This window comes from Elgaria multicarinata, chromosome 5 (assembly GCF_023053635.1).
Source record: "Elgaria multicarinata webbii isolate HBS135686 ecotype San Diego chromosome 5, rElgMul1.1.pri, whole genome shotgun sequence".
Classification (NCBI taxonomy): domain Eukaryota; kingdom Metazoa; phylum Chordata; class Lepidosauria; order Squamata; family Anguidae; genus Elgaria; species Elgaria multicarinata.
In genome coordinates, this window is record NC_086175.1 from 81,447,751 (window position 1) to 81,464,964 (window position 17,214).

A 17,214-nucleotide genomic window follows, 5' to 3' on the forward strand; every position below is an offset into this window, starting at 1 on the left:
AAATAAAGATTTCAAAGTGTGTGTGTGTGTGTGTATGTTTGTGTTCATACACATACAGTTAATTGCAAACATGAGAGCAACTTCAGCATTAGCCATGATAAAAATTGCTCCATCTTTCAGCTGTGTGAGTGACCTTTGTTTTAATTCCTTTCATTAACCTTTTATTTTATTTTGACATCTTTGGCTTTAAGTGCATTATGTTCCTAAGAATGTCTCCAAATTATGGCAGTGATCTTCATACCTCTTAATTCAGAGCATTTCAATCAACTCCAAGAGATCTATTTCCAAACAAGACGTTCACCTGCAGACTTTCTGAACAAAGCACATTTTGTGGGGATGAATCATCCTGTGCATAGAAGGAGATAATCTCCAAACATTTAAATGAATGGCCTGGTTCAGACAACACGCTAAACCACACTGCTTAACCACCAAATGGTTAATAGAATGCATTGACCTTAATGCATTCCATTAACCATTTGGTGGTTAAGCAGCATGGTTTAGTGTGTTGTCTGAACCAGGCCAATGTCTGTTTTGGCCATTAGGCAGGTTATATTCCCATAGAGAATAAGATGCACAGCCTAGAATTTTGCTAGGACTGGGCACTGATACTGTATTCTCAGTGGTGCCTTTTACCAGCCTCTACTGGGAAGTCAGCTATGACCACTTCTCCTGGACAAGGAGTTTGGTGGTCTCTATCAACTAGGGGTGTGCACGGACCCCCCGCTCCGCCCCGCGGGCCGATCTGAAAATTTCGGATCAGCCCGCTCCGCGCCACTCCGCCCATTCTCCGCTCCTCTTCGCCGCGGAGCTCCGGCTCCGAATCGGAGCTCCGCAGTGAAGGAGAGTGGCACCAGGTAAGGCCGGGAGAGGAGGGCGGGAGGTTTACCGGGCCCTGCCGCCATCGCCGCCCATGAGGCCGCGGCGGCAGAGCCTGGTAAGGGACCAAGGGGGAGGGGGGCCTTCCCTGCCTCCGTCCGCGGTCCGTCGGCGTCTTCAGTTGAGCCCGTGGTTCAACCAGGAAGTCATGGGCGACAGCGACAGCGGCAGAGCCCAGTAAACCCCACTTACCTTTCCAGCGGAGCTCCAGATCGAGGCGAAGGATCCGGCTTCACCTCAATCCTCTTTGCCACGCTCCGCCGGCCCCCCAATCCTCTTCTCTTCCGCCTTAAGGGCAGGCGAAGCCCCCCGCTCTGCTTCTAATTCGCCAGTCCCATTAGAAGCGGAGCACATCCCTACTATCAACAATGTATTACTTTCCACCTGTATTTACTACTACAATGTTTGTTCTACATGCGGCTATTTTGCAAAATAGTTCAGAAGCTACAGAATGTTGTGGCTCACCTTCTGACATGGAAAGATAGTGGGGAAGCACATAACTTAATTGTACTGGCTTTCTGTTTGCTGGGGGAAATAACATACCAGCAGTAGTAAGTACATCCTTAGAGCACAAGCCTTAACATTTTAATAAGTAAACACCTGTGTAAATTATAGAAACCAATGAACTGTAGAATATACTTTTAAATTTACACTCCAGACTGATTAGGATCATCATGTACATATAACTTACTGTATCGTCATATAAAATTTTATTAAGTTCTGTAAGATTTAGAAGGCTTTTTTTTTTTAAAAAAAGTCATGTTTATATCAAAAATCATTTTCATAAAATTAAAAAGACAGCACCAAACTATGCAGTATGAAAGGCACACATTGTTTCAAACATACTAATTCATTGCTAAGTGTAACTTGAAATTATACCTTGAATGCAATTCCATTTAATTAATTGAGCACCAAAACTGCAAGCTACATTATTCATTATGTGGTTTAATCTTCTGAATTTGCATATCTAGCCAGTGCTGATACTACCTTCACACATTTTCATATCTAGTATTTTTTCAAAGGAAGAAATAGTTAAAATAATACATTTGTAAACATTTGGGAGGCAAAACACTACCTATAATAACTTTAGTCTACTTTACCAACTTGTCTGTAGACTCTAAAAGACAATAACAAAACATACAGTACTTCATTTGCTCCGTACTTGAAATTCATGATATAAATTCTGTTTCTTCAAGTTTATACCACTGTTATGTCACCCATCCTGCATGCGTTGTCATACTACAATAGAAAAAATATTAATAATCAATTAAGAGTTTTAATATATTAAACATAAACTTTATTGTTATACAACCATTGGCTTAACAAAGGAAAATAAATTTTAACAGAACAAACTCCAGAATTAATGTTCCCAAAAGAACTTTCCCCCTGATTTCCCTAGCAGCAAGAGTGATAGTAATATCATAGTAATATAAGGGTCATAATCTCTCAAAAGCAGACAAAGTTTAACAATATCAGGAAAATAATAGCATTAGTTTATTTATTTTATTTTATTTATTGCATTTGTATACTGTCCCATAGCCAAAGCACTCTGGGTGGTTCACATAAGATAAAAACACTTAAAAACAATATACAAAAATTAAAAACCACAAAAACATGCAAAATGCTTACTCATGCATACTTCATTGGATCCAACCCAGATTTTACTAACATACAATCACTCAGTTCAAAACTACTTTTCACCTTGATTGTCCTAGTTTTCATTATAGACCTTGCTGTATTCATGCAGAATTTAACTAACATCTGAACCTAATCAGAGAACATTAGAAGCAGGAAAATAATGAGTATTAAACTGCTAAGACGGAATAAACCCAATGTAAAAAGTGAAACGTAACAAATAAATGCCAGATAAGAACAACAGAAAACATTCGTGATTACTTGATCTAGAAGCTACAGTTCTTCTGCATAGTTAAGCATGAAAAAATATTTACAAAGCTTTTCAAGGACCAAATGTTACAAGTATTCAGTAAAGTTCACCATAAAAAGACAAGTACTGGAAACAAATCAAGCAGAACGCCTTCTTAGCTTGATATAAATTTACTAACAAGCTACTGATACATGGAATTTTACACTGTGGGATTTTCTGTTAACAAAACCATCGCTTTCCCTTATAAGTGGGAAATAAGGAAGAGTTGATATCTTAAGTTTTTGTATAATTTGTATAATCAGAATGTACAATTTTCTCGTAAGAGAACTATTTTTATTTTCCTGCTTCTAAAGATTCTTTTCATCTGATACATTAAAATAAGACCTGTCTCACGAATTTATATCTTCCTAGAAGGGCAGTGAACCAAGAAACATTATTTCCAAGTGCCTTAGTTGAATTTGGCCTTTTTTAAAAAAAACCCACTGAACTGACATGTCAGTTACTGATTTTTGTCTTTTCTGACTACTGGTGCTTCAGGTAAGTCAGGAGAATGACAGATCAATTCCTGGATGAAGCATTTGTGTATCTTATTTCACACAGTGAAATTTTAGATGTTCGGTATGCATTATGCCTTCAACCAGCCTAGTCATCCTTTCAGCAATGGATGACTAAGATACATGGTGATTTTACTTATATTTTCCATAAATATCCAATCATACCCCTTCTATGTTATGGGAGGAATTGCATGGCAGAACTATTTCATAATCTAACATTTGGAAATAATTACAATTCATAGTATTTGATTAACTTAAGATCCTAAATATTGAAGATGTACACATTTTCTATAGTAGCTATTGAGAATTTGTATGAACTCCACAAGCCTGTTTCCCCTCCCCTCCCCCCCACAGCCGCTGCAGCAGGGGGAGGACACGGATTTGCAGGTGGGAAGGACTCAGATCTAAGCCGCATGGGGGCAGACCCATGTGTGGCATGGGGGTGCATGTGGTGCCAAGCCTACGAGGGCAAGCCCCACAGAAACCCTGGCCTCTTTCTTCTTTCTGGCACCCACCCTCTCTCACTAATAATCAGTATGGGATTAGCTAATCGCCCCCTTTGGAGGGGAGCGAAGTACGAATTTTGCCTGACACCAATTGCTCTGTGTACAGTTTTTTGCCTACTCCGTACTGGAACTAAATCTTAGTGGAGGGTGGAACAAATAGGTCAATTGGCATGGGTGCAGGGTATTACAGGAAATTTAGGAGATGGAATAGGGATTGGTGAACACTCTGGCACCTGTATGGTGATGGGCAAATCCGGAGGCCTGCTCCTCAAGGGTTATGAGTCCCTCATGCTAGGATACGGTTTGCCTTTGGGGACCTCCTTATCTCATCTACTCGGGCTTTTGTGGCCCCGGGCAGGAATAATGCAGGTAGGTCTCACCACACTTGCAATGCAGTGAGGCCTAAGAGGGGCTGGGTTTGACCCAGCTTCTGGCTTAGCAGAGTAGCTCGCCCTTAATGGCAGGCTAGATGCCTGAGGAAAGGACCTAATAGATTCCCGCACTTTCACGTGCAGATCCAGGGGACGGGTGAATTTCCCTTATTAATAGAGGCCCTAAGGAGGACAGGGCTCCTGTATCTTTAACAGTTGCATAGAAAACGGAATTTCAGCAGTTATCATTTGTATATATGGAGAACCTGGTGAAATTCCCTCTTCATCACAGCAGTTAAAGCTGCAGGAGCTATACTAGAGTGACCAGATTTAAAAGAGGGCAGGGCATCTGCAGCTTTAACTGTTGTGATGAAGAGGAAATTTCTCCAGGTTCCCCATATATACAAATGACACCTGCTGAAATTTCCTTTTCAATACAACAGTTAAAGATACAGGAGCCTTGTCCTCCTTTTCATATGGGCACCCTAGTTTATACCAAAGCTCTGGTGTGCGTGTCTTTATTTTAGGAGTGCTGTCTCCACTTGCACACACATTTTCTAAATTAGCTATTGAGAATTTATATCAACTCCACAAACAATGAAACAGAAATGGAACTTAGTTGAACTGATGAACTTTTTAAAGGAGTCAGTTTGCATGATCTACTTGTCTAAAAATTGAAAATAAACCAGCATGACGGACAGTAACATATTTCAAGATGCCTATTATGAATTAACAAGGGAAATACTTCCTAGGCCCAAACCTTGTCATAGAATGCCTCAAGAATGGGTTATGACAGGGATAGGGAACTTGTGGCCCGACAAATGTTGTTGGACACCAACTCCCTTAGTCAGCCTGGGCCATGGACATGGCTGATTGCTGCTGGAGTCCAACATCTGGAGACCCCAGGTTCCCCAGCCTTGTCAAATTCCAAACTGTGCCATAAGAAAGCAGGCATTATTTCCTGTCTCTTTCTTGAAAGTTATAGAAAGTACACACGGAGTGTCATAAAAAAGATTAACCCCAAAACTGCCACACATTTTGGGTGAGTGAATACATGCATTCCTTATAATCGGATGGCTGAATAATATAATTCAACTTAAAGTTTTGTTATTCCAACATGGTAGTGATATAAGGACTGTATGTACTTGCCAAACACTTTGTAATTGTTGTATGCTTACATTTTTAGGGTGATAATACAGGTTCACTTTCTGTCTCAACAAGAAAACAGTGAACAATGCTATAAGAAATTGTGTTGGAAAGTGACTGATGAATACTGTAGAGGCGGTAAATGGTTTTACAATGTGGTGGATCTTTTTCTTTAAGAAGCCTTATGCCAAAGCCCAGTAGAGAGAAATCTTTCCAAGTTCACTAAAGTCAAAAGCTATCAAGATGAAAATCATAGCTGTATGTATGAAGTTTCTGTGAATAACTTGAGGCTGTCATGATTTAAAGAAGACTGTACTAAGACTGGAACAATTTGTATCACAGCAATTTATTCTCTGGTACCCATTTAGTCACTGGTCCTGAACATTTGCATTGGGAGAGCTGCTACAGAGCTGGTAATGTGGTAGTTTGGTTTGTTATAGTGATGCAGCACTTGGTCCTCTGCATCTTGGAACACTTTTGCTACCATTTCAGGTCTTGCAGCACTGAGTCTGTATAAAGTGGTCACCACTTCTACTGATGGGATGATAGTCCAAGTAGGCTCATCTGTTGCAAATGGTGACAAACCTCTTATAAAAAACAGAACTAATTACAAACATATGTCTATGTTCTATCTATGTAAGATTCAATAAACCGCAGGAAGAGCTATATGTAAAAAACAACCAGTAGATAATTTTGAGTCTCAGTTATATAGACAACCTATTTTGCTGCCTACTGTGACATTGTTTAGGGGTGCATTACAATCTATCAGAATCATTCTACAACTCTTAAAGTTGTGTTTCTAACCAATACTGAACAAACAGCATTTACTAGAGGCAATGAAGAAATGCAGGTTGCTTACCTGTAACTGTAGTTCTTCGAGTGGTCATCTATGCATTCATACATATGGGCTTTGCGCCTGCGCAGAGACTGAACCAGAACCATCTATAGCTAAGTGGAATGTTTTTGGCGGGAACCCCTCCCCCACGCTACTGCGCATGTCCCTGGGGTTCCCGCCCTTACCTCAGTTTATAGGAGTCCGACATTGTGCCCTCATAAACATGAGTGAAACATAATTATTTTAATTGTATATGTTACCAGAGATAATAAATGTACCATGTATACACGTTATATACCACCAAGCGGGGATGGTGGGTGGATTGTGTGAATGCATAGATGACCACTCGAAGAACTACAGTTACAGGTAAGCAACCTGCATTTCTTCTTCGTGGTCTCTATGCATCATACATATGGGCGAGTAGCAAGCTGACATACCTTGGAGGTGGGTTGGTGCATCATCTTAGGATCTCCAAGAGCACTGTCCTCCCAAAGGAGCAGTCTTGTCTTGCACGAGTGTCTAAACTGTAGTGTTTAACAAACGTGGATGGAGTGGACCACGTTGCAGCTCTACAAACGTCTGTTAAGGAGACACCTCTGTTGAAAGCAATGGATGTTGCTACAGCTCTGGTAGAGTGAGCTGTCACAGGCTGTTTCAGCTATAGTTTTGAGAGCGTAAGCCAGTTCAATTGTTTCTACGATCCAGCGTGATAATCGCTGGCATGACACAGGAAGCCCCTTGGAAGGCTCTCCATAACAAACAAATAATTGATTTGTTTTCCTAAAGCTCTCAGTCCTAGCCTTGTAAAAGGCGAGAGCTCTTCTTACGTCAAGTGTGTGTAGTGACGCATCCAGTGGTGTTGCAGGATTCGGGAAGAAGGCTGGTAATATGATGTGTTGAGACAGATGAAAGGTTGACACTACCTTAGGTAGGATAGCAGGGTCTGTGCGTAGTACAACCTTGTCCTTATGAAAAACTGTGTAAGGAGCGTCTATTCTGAGAGCTCTAAGCTCACTTGCACGCCTCGCAGATGTTATGGCCACTAGGAAGACAGTCTTGAATGTTAAAAGCCTAAGATCTGCTGTGGCCACGGGCTCAAAAGGTTTCCTTGTCAGTGATTGCAACACAACTGACAGACTCCATGGTGGAACGATGTCCTTTACTGTCGGTATCGTATTTTTAAGTCCTTTTAAGAATTTCCTTGATGTCGGATGTGTGAAAGGTGAAAAACCAGCCGTGCCTCGATGAGAGGCTGTAATCGCGGCTAAATGGACTCTAATTGATGTGAGTTTGAGTCCTTGCTGGTACAGTGTCAGTAGGTATTTGAGAATTATTGATATAGGGCAAGATTCCGGTGTTTGATTGTTCTCTGAGGCGAACTTTTGGAATCTCTGCCACTTTGCTGCGTAAGACTTCCTTGTTGAGGGCTTTAGCGATGCCAACAATATGTGGTCTACAGTTAAGTCTTTGATACGAGAAGAGGTTGTTATCCTCCACGCCGTCATTTTGAGAGTTGAAAGATTTGCATGTCGAACCCTGCCCTGGTGTCGAGACAGCAACGTCGGTATCGAAGGGAGCCTGATGTAATTCCCTTTCGATAATCGAAGGGCTTGGGGAAACCAAGCCTGTCGAGGCCACCAAGGTGTGATCAGAATGCAATCTGACTTGTCTGCCTGGATCTTGGCTACTACTTTTGTCAAAAGTGGAAATGGGGGAAAGATGTAGAGAAGCTCTCCTTTCCACGTTCTGCTGAAAGCGTCTCCTAGAGAGTTCTTTCCTTTTCCTGCTCTGCTGCAGAACTTGGAACAAGCTGCGTTTCCTTCGGTAGCAAAGACATCGACAGCAGGTTGTCCCCAATATCGAAAGAGGTATTTTCTCGTCTCGGTGTCGAGCTCCCACTCGTGGTCGACGTGGAAGGGCCTGCTGAGGGAGTCCGCAATGGTGTTTTCCTTTCCCGCTACGTGGATCGCAGTCAGGTATTTCTTTTTATGCACCAGTTCCAAATTCTGAGTGCCGATCGGGTCAGAGGGTGTGATCTTGTTCCACCCTGCCTGTTGATGTAGGCAACTACGGTGGTGTTGTCCGTCGCGATGAGAACATTTTGGCCTTCGATAATCTGAGCGAAGGTCTTTATTGCATTCTCCACCGCCAAAAGTTCCAGGTGATTGATGTGCTGTTCCTTCTGGCAAGGAGGCCAACGACCCTGGGCGGTGAGGGAGTTGCAATGGGCTCCCCATCTGGTCAAGGAAGCATCTGTTGTGATCGTTACCGAAGAAGTTTCTTGTTGAAACGGAACCCCCTCTAAGAGATTCTTCATCGATAGCCAGCACTTCAGAGATGCTCGCACTTGCCTCGGGATCGACAGGTACGTTCGGCGGGCATTGCGTTGAAGGTTGAACGTTCTTAAAAACCACCCTTGCAAGATTCTCATTCGCAGTCTTGCAAACCTGATCACTGCGGTGGTCGCTGCCATTAAACCTAGCAGTCTTTGGATTGTCCATGCCGAGAGTTTTAAGCGGCTCTCGGTAACAATGATTAGATCCCGAAGAGTCTTTGCTCTGGACGTGGGCAGGTATGCTCTCCCATCTCGAGACAATAGGGTTACCCCTATAAAGTCCAATTTCTGATGTGGTTTCAAGATGGATTTCTCCTCGTTGACCCATAGTCCTAACGAGTCCAACAGGTTGAGAGTGGTTAGTATATACTCCTGAAGCATGTAACTGTTGTCCGCCACCAGAAGCCAATCGTCTAAGTACGGGTATATATAAATCCCCTTTTGTCTTAGATGGGCGCACACCACAGCCATCACCTTCGTGAAGACCCTCGGTGCTGTGGCAAGCCCGAAGGGAAGGACGGTGAATTGGAACTGGCGGGTGCCGATAGAGAATCGCAGGTAAGCTTGATGCGGCCTCCTGATGGAAATATGGAAGTACGCATCCTTCAGATCCACCACAGCGAACCAAACCCCCTTGTGTAAAAGCTGGAGAATGGAAGTTACCGTTGTCATACGGAATTTTTTTGGGGTGATGTACTTGTTTAATTGCCTTAAGTCCATAATCGGTCGAAGACCCCCATCTTTCTTCGGGACCGTGAAGTAACGCGGAAAAAAACCCTGGTTGACTTCCTCTGCGGGTACGGGAGAGATGGCTCCCTTCGCTAGTAAGGTTTGTACCTCGATTAACAGAGGAGGGGACGGCGCTGTTACTTTCACTCCCAAAGAAGGAGGGGGGACATCGAGCTCGATGGCATACCCCGACTTGATGATGGTGAGCACCCAGGAGTCGGATGTTATTGACTCCCATCGATGGTAAAAGGGTGCTAGGTGGTTTGTGAAAGGTAGTGGATCTGGGACGAAGGAGTCAAACCCGCTGCTTCTTATTGAAGTCGGGTTGGCGTTTGTCTTGCTGGAAACGACCCTGGTAGGGTCTTTTCCTCTGGAGCTGGTGCTGTTGCTGCCTCGGCTGTCCTTGGTATTGAGGATGCTGTTGTTGCTGTTGTTGGGTAGATGGCCTCGTCCACCGTCTCGGTCTGTACTGTACAGGAGGAGCAGAGAAACCCATCTTTTTTGCTGTAGTGCGGGCTTTGTAGATAGAGTCCAAAGTGTCATCTGTTTTGGCGTTGAACAAGCCCTCGACGTCAAAGGGCATGTTCTCGATCCTGAACTTGGTTTCGTAAGTTAGGTTGGCGGATCTTAGCCATGCATGTCTTCTCAAGGATACGGCACACATCATACTTTTAGAGTGGCAGTCGACCTGGTGCCTGGCGGTAGATAGCTGTTGTTTAGCTATTGCTGAGGCTTCAGCCTGAAAAACCCTAGCCAACTCTCTCTTGTCCTCTGGGAGATAGTCACATAGTGAACCTACTTTCTCCCAGAGGAAGAGTTGGTATCGAGCCATCGTTGCCTGGTAAGTAGAGGCTCGAATACCAAGAGATGCAGAGGAATAAATTCTTCTGTCAGGTCTAATTTCCTGCCCTCTTTATCAACGGGGGCGGAATGAAACCTTTGTGACTGACCCTGAGCTGATTCTACTACAATGGAGTTAGGTTTTGGGTGTTGAGTTTAAAACCCTGCATCTCCCTCCTGGATACGGTAGAGAGTTTCTAACCTCCTTGATGTCGCTTGTGTAGAAGCTGGTGTCTTCCATGAGAGTTGTGCTGTCTGTTTCAAAGCGGGGGAGAGGGATGGCAACTGCTGCATTAGTTTTAGTGCGAAACACGTCGTAAATGGGATCATCCACAGAGTCATCTGATTGTTGTATGTCCAATCCGAGTGCTTGGGCCATTCTTAGCATATGCTCAGAGAATCTGCCCATGTCTTCAGATGGTGATGAGGGATCCTGTGCATGTATGGCATCGTCTGGTGACGGTACCGATGGTGTAACTGTTACTCTGGATTCGGAGTCGGATGGATAATCATCCTCGGGTGAGGACAATGTAATGAATTGCAACTGCTGTTGTGCTGGCTCTAACTGCTCCTGTTGAGCCGGTACCGTGGCAGTTGCAGTAGCCGGTATCGAAGAGGCATGGCTGTGATGTCGATGTAGGAGAGACTTGGTGGGACGGAGGTGGAGCTAATGGGACTTGGAATACCCTAGATGTTGGTGGAGGCTGGGCAAAGTAAGACTCAGGTGGGTATTGGTAATCCCGATCATGTTGAAAATATCTTTGCGGTCGATAGTAGTCCCAGTCATAATAGTCATGTCTTGACTGGTGCTCAGAGTACTGGGAAGCTCTGTCCCATTCACGTCTTGGCGTGCGTTCCGTAACCGTCGGTCTTGGTGACGGTTGTGGCAGACGAATGATTTCTTCGGTCTCTAAGAGCCCTGCGGGATCTCTAAATGAAGCTACGGAAGCCAAATCTCGTATCTTGCCCTCTGATAGACTTGGAGGGCGAGTCGGTAGCATGGTTGTCGGTACCGACTGAGGTCTCGGTATCGACTGAGGTCTCGGTATCAAGACAGTTGCGGAAGCTGTCGGTACGGAAGGAGGAGTTGAGTGACTCTGAGTCGGCTTAGAGGGTCGGGGAGACCTCGGCGAGGGTTTTCCCACGTTCTTTTTCTTTTTCTTCTTCTTCTTTTCTACCTCGGAGGAGGACTTAGGAGTCCGGGCCTTTTTCGTGATTTTCCTGGCCGCGGAGCTTGCTAATGACCGTCCAGGTGTGAGGGGTATCAATGCCCTACTATTCGCTCTGGTTTCATTGCACACTTTGGTGCTTCGGTCTGCAACGGACTTATTTGGTGCCGTTTTGTCCATTCTCGTTGTGTCTGTGGCTCTGAGGGCTTTTCCCCACAAAATGGCGCAAAGGTGATCTGTTCTGTTCTTTCTGGTTTGCTTGGTAAATGCCATGCAATGGTGGCAGGCTTCTACTTTGTGGCCTTCGCCCAAACAAAGAATGCACAGGGAGTGTCCGTCTGTAGGGGGGAGCTTAGCCCCGCACTTAACACATTTACAAAATGGGGCCTTCACTGCCATGCGGCTCAGGCGCCCGCGACCGAAAGTCGCTGAGGAAAAACTAACTAACAACAACATTTTTTAATTTTTTTTTAGGTAAGAAGAGAGATATAAGAAAGGTTGAAGAAATAAGAGATTTGAGAGGTTTTAAAAGAGAAACTGTGGGGAAAAAAACGCTACGAGGTTGGTTCTACAGGTCTAGGCACAATGGCGGACAACGAAGAACTGAGGTAAGGGCGGGAACCCCAGGGACATGTGCAGTAGCATGGGGGAGGGGTTCCCGCCAAAAATGTTCCACTTAGCTATAGAAGGTTCCGGTTCGGTCTCTGCGCAGGCGCAAAGCCCATATGTGTGATGCATAGAGACCACGAAGAATTACATACTTTATCTAAGACGTGAACTGTCTGGTATTTTATTTAGGCCACACCATTCTAAAAGCAGGTACCTGTCAGCTTGTATTTTTATAAATTAAATAGCAGACCTTATTTCTTGTTTCCAATGCAATATTGTTTTGCAGAGTTATTCCCAGATCTCCGCATGAAACACTCTTCAGTACTTCAATTTAACAATGTATTTCAAGCCATTATGATGTTTGTCCAGTGCTAATCTGTTTTAAATTCTAGTTGAAAACATTACTTTAAACCTTGGTCAAAATACCTCAGTCAGTGCAAACTAACCTCTACTGGAAACATAGGAAGCTGTGTTATACCAGGTCCATCAAGTCTAGAGTTATCTACTCTATCTGGAAATGGCTCTCCTATCACCTGCTACCAGATTATTTTTAAATTGGAGCTTCTGTATGCAAAATATGTTTTCCATCACTGAGCTAGCTGTTAGAAGAACATATTCGATACTCTCTCACATATTTTCTATTATAGTAACATACCAGAATCAGGGATAGCCTTGAAAATAGAAGTACTACTTTAACTTACAGCACTGATTAACATTTACTGGCAGATTCATCAGGCTAATTTTAAAGTTTGCTGCTCAGATGTCCTATACCTGCTTCCCCTGATCTGGTGCACTCCAGATCTGTTGGAGTGCAAATCTCACCATCTCCACCCAGCATCTGAAAGCCACTACGTAGTGTGTGTGTGTGTCCTATATTGTTCAAACCTTTTAAATCTTGCATAGTTGACAAACTATTTCTTTAAATCAATTGTTACTCTTATAATTGTTCTATGTCAATACGTTCTGTTCATGGAACATACGTAATATAGTTAGCAAATTTGTTAGTGTGCTTCAAAATTACTGTACTTTCTAAGAGTCTATAACCTGTGTCTTTGCAAAGTTTGATTGTGCAACACACAGGTTAAGTGATATTGGGTGAGCATCTACGCTGTAACTCAGTTACTGAAATGATGGCCACCCTGGTATGCCTGATTGTGCAGTCTGGTTCCCCTGCTCGGAATGGATAGCATGTGGGTCTGACCTGTATGTGAGAATGAGATACAAAGCCCAACAGAATGCCTCCCCCCTAATCCTAGTTCAACTTGGGGTTTGCGAGTGAAAGAGATTAGACAGGGGTGGGGAAACTGGCCCTCCAGATGTAGGTGAACTCCAGATCGTATTTGTATCAGCCAGCATGGCCAATGGCCAGGGATGGTGAGAGGTGCAATCCAGCAACAGCTGGTGGGTCAGATTCCCCATACCTGCATTAAGATATAGGGTGGTATTCAACATTGTTGCTCCATTCACAGGGGTTCTTCGGTAAACAAAGATGTTGCGTCCCATCCATAACAAATTGACTCTTTGGTTATTTTTTGAGTATTTTTAAGCATATCATTCTATTCCCTGCTTCCGCTTCCATTGGTCACAGGAGCCTTCTTAAAAGCCATAATATAGAGAGGGAACTGGGGGAGGAGCTGCTTTCGCATCCTAGAAACAGTGCATCAGTATAGCTGATGGCCATACCATTTCAGATCTACCTTTTGGTTTAATGTCTTCTGGGTCAAAGTACCTCAGGAGGTTCAGGCATTGCTTCGGGGAAGAGACGCTGTACCATCATGGGTGAGCTATTCCATCTACTTTCCCCCTCCCACATACAGACTTTAAAAGCAAAGCTGGAGCTGCGGTTTGGGAGGTGCTGCTTCAGGGCAAGAGATGCTATTCCAATCCTCACCAAGATGTAGCAATGGCCACCAGTTTGGACAGCTTTAAAAGGGGGTTGGATAAATTCCTGGAGAAGGGCTATCAATGGCTACTAGTCGTGATGGCTAAGTGCAACTTCCAGTATCAGAGGCACTAAGCCTGTATATGCTTGTTGGTGGGGAACCTGTGAGGGAGGGTGCTGATGCACTGTGCCCTGCTTGTGGGTCCCTGTGTCAACAGCTCGTTGGCCACTGTGGGAACAGAGTACTGGACTAAATGGACCCTTGGTCTGATCCAGCATGGCACTTATGCTCTTAATCAAGATGTGTTTGTTTTTTCCTTATCTGCTCTGCTGTAAACTTATATTTAGTATATTGTTGAATATTGTTGTAGTATACTTTTGAATATTGTGACATTTCTGCTGTAAACTTGCATTTAGTATAATTGAATATTATAGTGAGCTGCTTTGGGGGGCTTTCTGCCTAAAGGCGGCATAGAAATAAATATAACATACTTTTGCAGAAAGGATTGTGACTACCAACCTTAGTTTGGTATCAATCATACTCACACAAATTACACATTAATTGTTAATTATACAATAATAAATGTATAAACTGCATGCTCCAGTTTACTGTGTATTGTTAGTGTGCCATCCCCGCTCACTTGAGTATTGGAAATTGTTCCAGGTATCTGTATTACCCATTTTATTTTATTTTATCAGATTTATTAAGGGACAAGCAGAAAATGAAGAATGATGATGATTAACATTCAGAAAAAATTAGCCTTTTGAAATCACTTCCAGCACAAATAGGACAACAGACACAGACGCTGCAGCAGAACATCAGAATAATTTGTTTCCACTAATAACTTTATTTGAAGCAGTACACAAGTTATGAAGCTACAGCAGTTTGGACATGTCCTACAAATTTCAGTGCTTATACTACAAAAATCTGGAAAAGCAAACTGCATTCATTACCAAATCCAAACCCTATGATGGTGCCACCTTATGAATGTCCTGTATTATTGTTCCAATTGCTGAGTTTTAAAAATCTCTAATAATGAACACAAAGCACAAGGCCCAAGTGATCTAGGAGGCTGTTCTTCCCTTCTCTCTAAAGAACTGCATTAGTCTTGCTGACAAAAACATTCCATGTGCCAAGAAAAAGAAATTTCTTCACAAATCCTACAATATAAACATTACTTCTACAATAATGGTGAGGCACAAATCCAAGGAAATGCTTTTCAAATCTAACTGCTTGTTAATGAAAAGAGTGCAGTTTTTGAATGAAATTTCTACTTCTGAAAAAGAATTCTGTTTTAAAAATCATAAACATAAATTGAAATAAATGAAATGTTTTGAGGACGTGTCAGTCTAGATACTGTTAAATATCTATATATTTAAACAATTGTCACACAAGATTCTATCTTTTGTTTAAAAACCACATTGTATATTATAACTCATATATGAAATGGATATGCACATAATATCTTGCAGATGGACCCAATTTACTTACTTAACTGCTTGCTGCCTTAAGGAAGAGTTTGGCTTATTCATCCACAATATGAATCCTCTATTGCCAATAAGGGATGCTTAGGGTTAGGGTCAGCTACCTTTCCTCATCATGCAACTTGATAACATCAACTTTTCTTATTAAACCATTGACTTCATCCACCCAATGCCTATTTTAAAAAGTCAATTCTAACATATAAAAAAGCACCTCAACAATAAGAATATCCCTACTTATCAGCTTCCCCCATTGCTCAAGAACTGGTTGTACTGTTGTTGTACCTCTCCATGGATCAACACCACACCTATGAACTAAAGCCCCAGCAATGCAGTCAGGTGGCAGAATGCTACAATTATGAATTGATCACCCTGCTACCATTGGCATGCAGGGGGGTGGTGGGGAGGTGCTGAGCAGTGCATAGTGCCTTCTAAGACAACACCCTTTCTCATTTCCAAAGTGTAAGATGGCCTCCTTCTCCTGGTTAGTTGTGTGTCAAAGTGGTACCAACCAGTGGGGAACATATAGCCTGAACAAAATCTGAGTCTACCAAAAGTGACATTTTGGGATCTGATAAAGTTTGTAATAGCAGTGTCCTTCAGACTAGTGTTTTAGTCATTCAGTAGGGTCTAGAAGTTAAGCGCTTGGAGCAGAGTCTGTCCCAAGTCCGTTCTTACCTAAAATATATAGATCTGCTGTGTCAGTTCCTATTACTACAATCTCCATGCAGTTTTATAAACAAGCAGACATTGTCAAGGTTCCAAAGCCTAAGAGCTATGTTTTGAATGCGCATCGTGCTACACTTCATTCTGCCCATTTATTATTTTTATATGAGGTGACAAGTTATTAAATATGCATAAATTCTTCTGACTGCTACGATAGTACACAATTATGCATTCTGAACGTTTAAACTACAAGTACAGAATCCTGGGACAATGCTTCATGGGTACACTTAATATTCATCAACTGTGCAGCTCAGCCATTTAAAAGATGTTAAATAAGAGCAAATCTTATTCTTTGAGCTATTTTTCTCCAACTTGATGCCCTCCAGATGTTTTAGGCCATACTGGTTGAGACTGATGGGAGTTCTAATCCAAAACATCTGAAGAGCACCAGATTGGGAAAGTTTAAGCAGTGTGGCAGAATTCTGGATTGTACCAATCAGAGTACAAGCATATTCCCACATAAAATGTGTGTAGTAAATTTGCACATCATGGAGAGAGGTTTAACTTAGTCTTTTCCCAGATAGTCAACACTGTTAGGATACTGGCATTGTTTGTTTGTTTTTGAGAGTCACACAAAATATAATACCCAATCTGAAGTGGTACAGTTCCAGAATTCAACCACACTATTTGTTGAGATTAGATCCAAGGAGCAGTGTGTATGTATGTTTAGAAACAAAAATCGGTGGCTCTGAAATGTTAAATATTCAAAGGAGGTTGTTTTCATATTGGATTTTTAATTTAATTTTATCCTAATTAATCCCCTCTTTTCAAAAGCAGCCAGCAACCAGCTAAAGTCCTAATAATCCATTTGTCTGGTGCAGTGGTGAAGAACAGTTTTCAAAGAGAATAGTATCAAGCCTAATTAGGGTATTATAGACATGGCAACAATACAGGACCTTATGTAGTCACTGAAGCAACATCCAAAATGTTGGCAGGAAACATGAAACATCAAGTAAGAAGGAATTAAGTCACAGTGTTGTGTGAAAACTATACCTTCATATTCTAGCACCATTTAGAAATGCAAAGTCAGGCACCAGGATATTTTATAGTTGAAACTTAACTTACAATCAGGTGTAAAGTTTATTGGAAAGGCACAGATGAAAAAAGGATCTTAGATCCAATAGCATCAGGTAACCTAAAACAATTTAATATAAGAAGACTATTTACACACTGAAGATCCAGTTCAGTATCTAAACTTAGCAATTAGGGCTTAGATACTATACTTAATTGACCTGAAGTGAAGATGTATAATACTACCTAGTCTAGTAA

General features: G+C 42.4%; 1 protein-coding gene across 1 annotated transcript in view; it reads right to left on the minus strand.

Moving 5' to 3' along the window:
- Nucleotides 1-1,559: 1,559 nt before the first annotated feature.
- The window catches only part of CXADR (CXADR Ig-like cell adhesion molecule), a 57,661-nt gene continuing 42,006 nt past the window's right edge, over nucleotides 1,560-17,214 (minus strand). Inside the window, exon 9 of the mRNA XM_063126749.1 lies at nucleotides 1,560-2,115. Within this exon, the coding sequence (XP_062982819.1) occupies nucleotides 2,074-2,115 (42 nt within the window). The 3' untranslated portion in view covers nucleotides 1,560-2,073. The remainder of the gene's footprint in view (nucleotides 2,116-17,214) is intronic.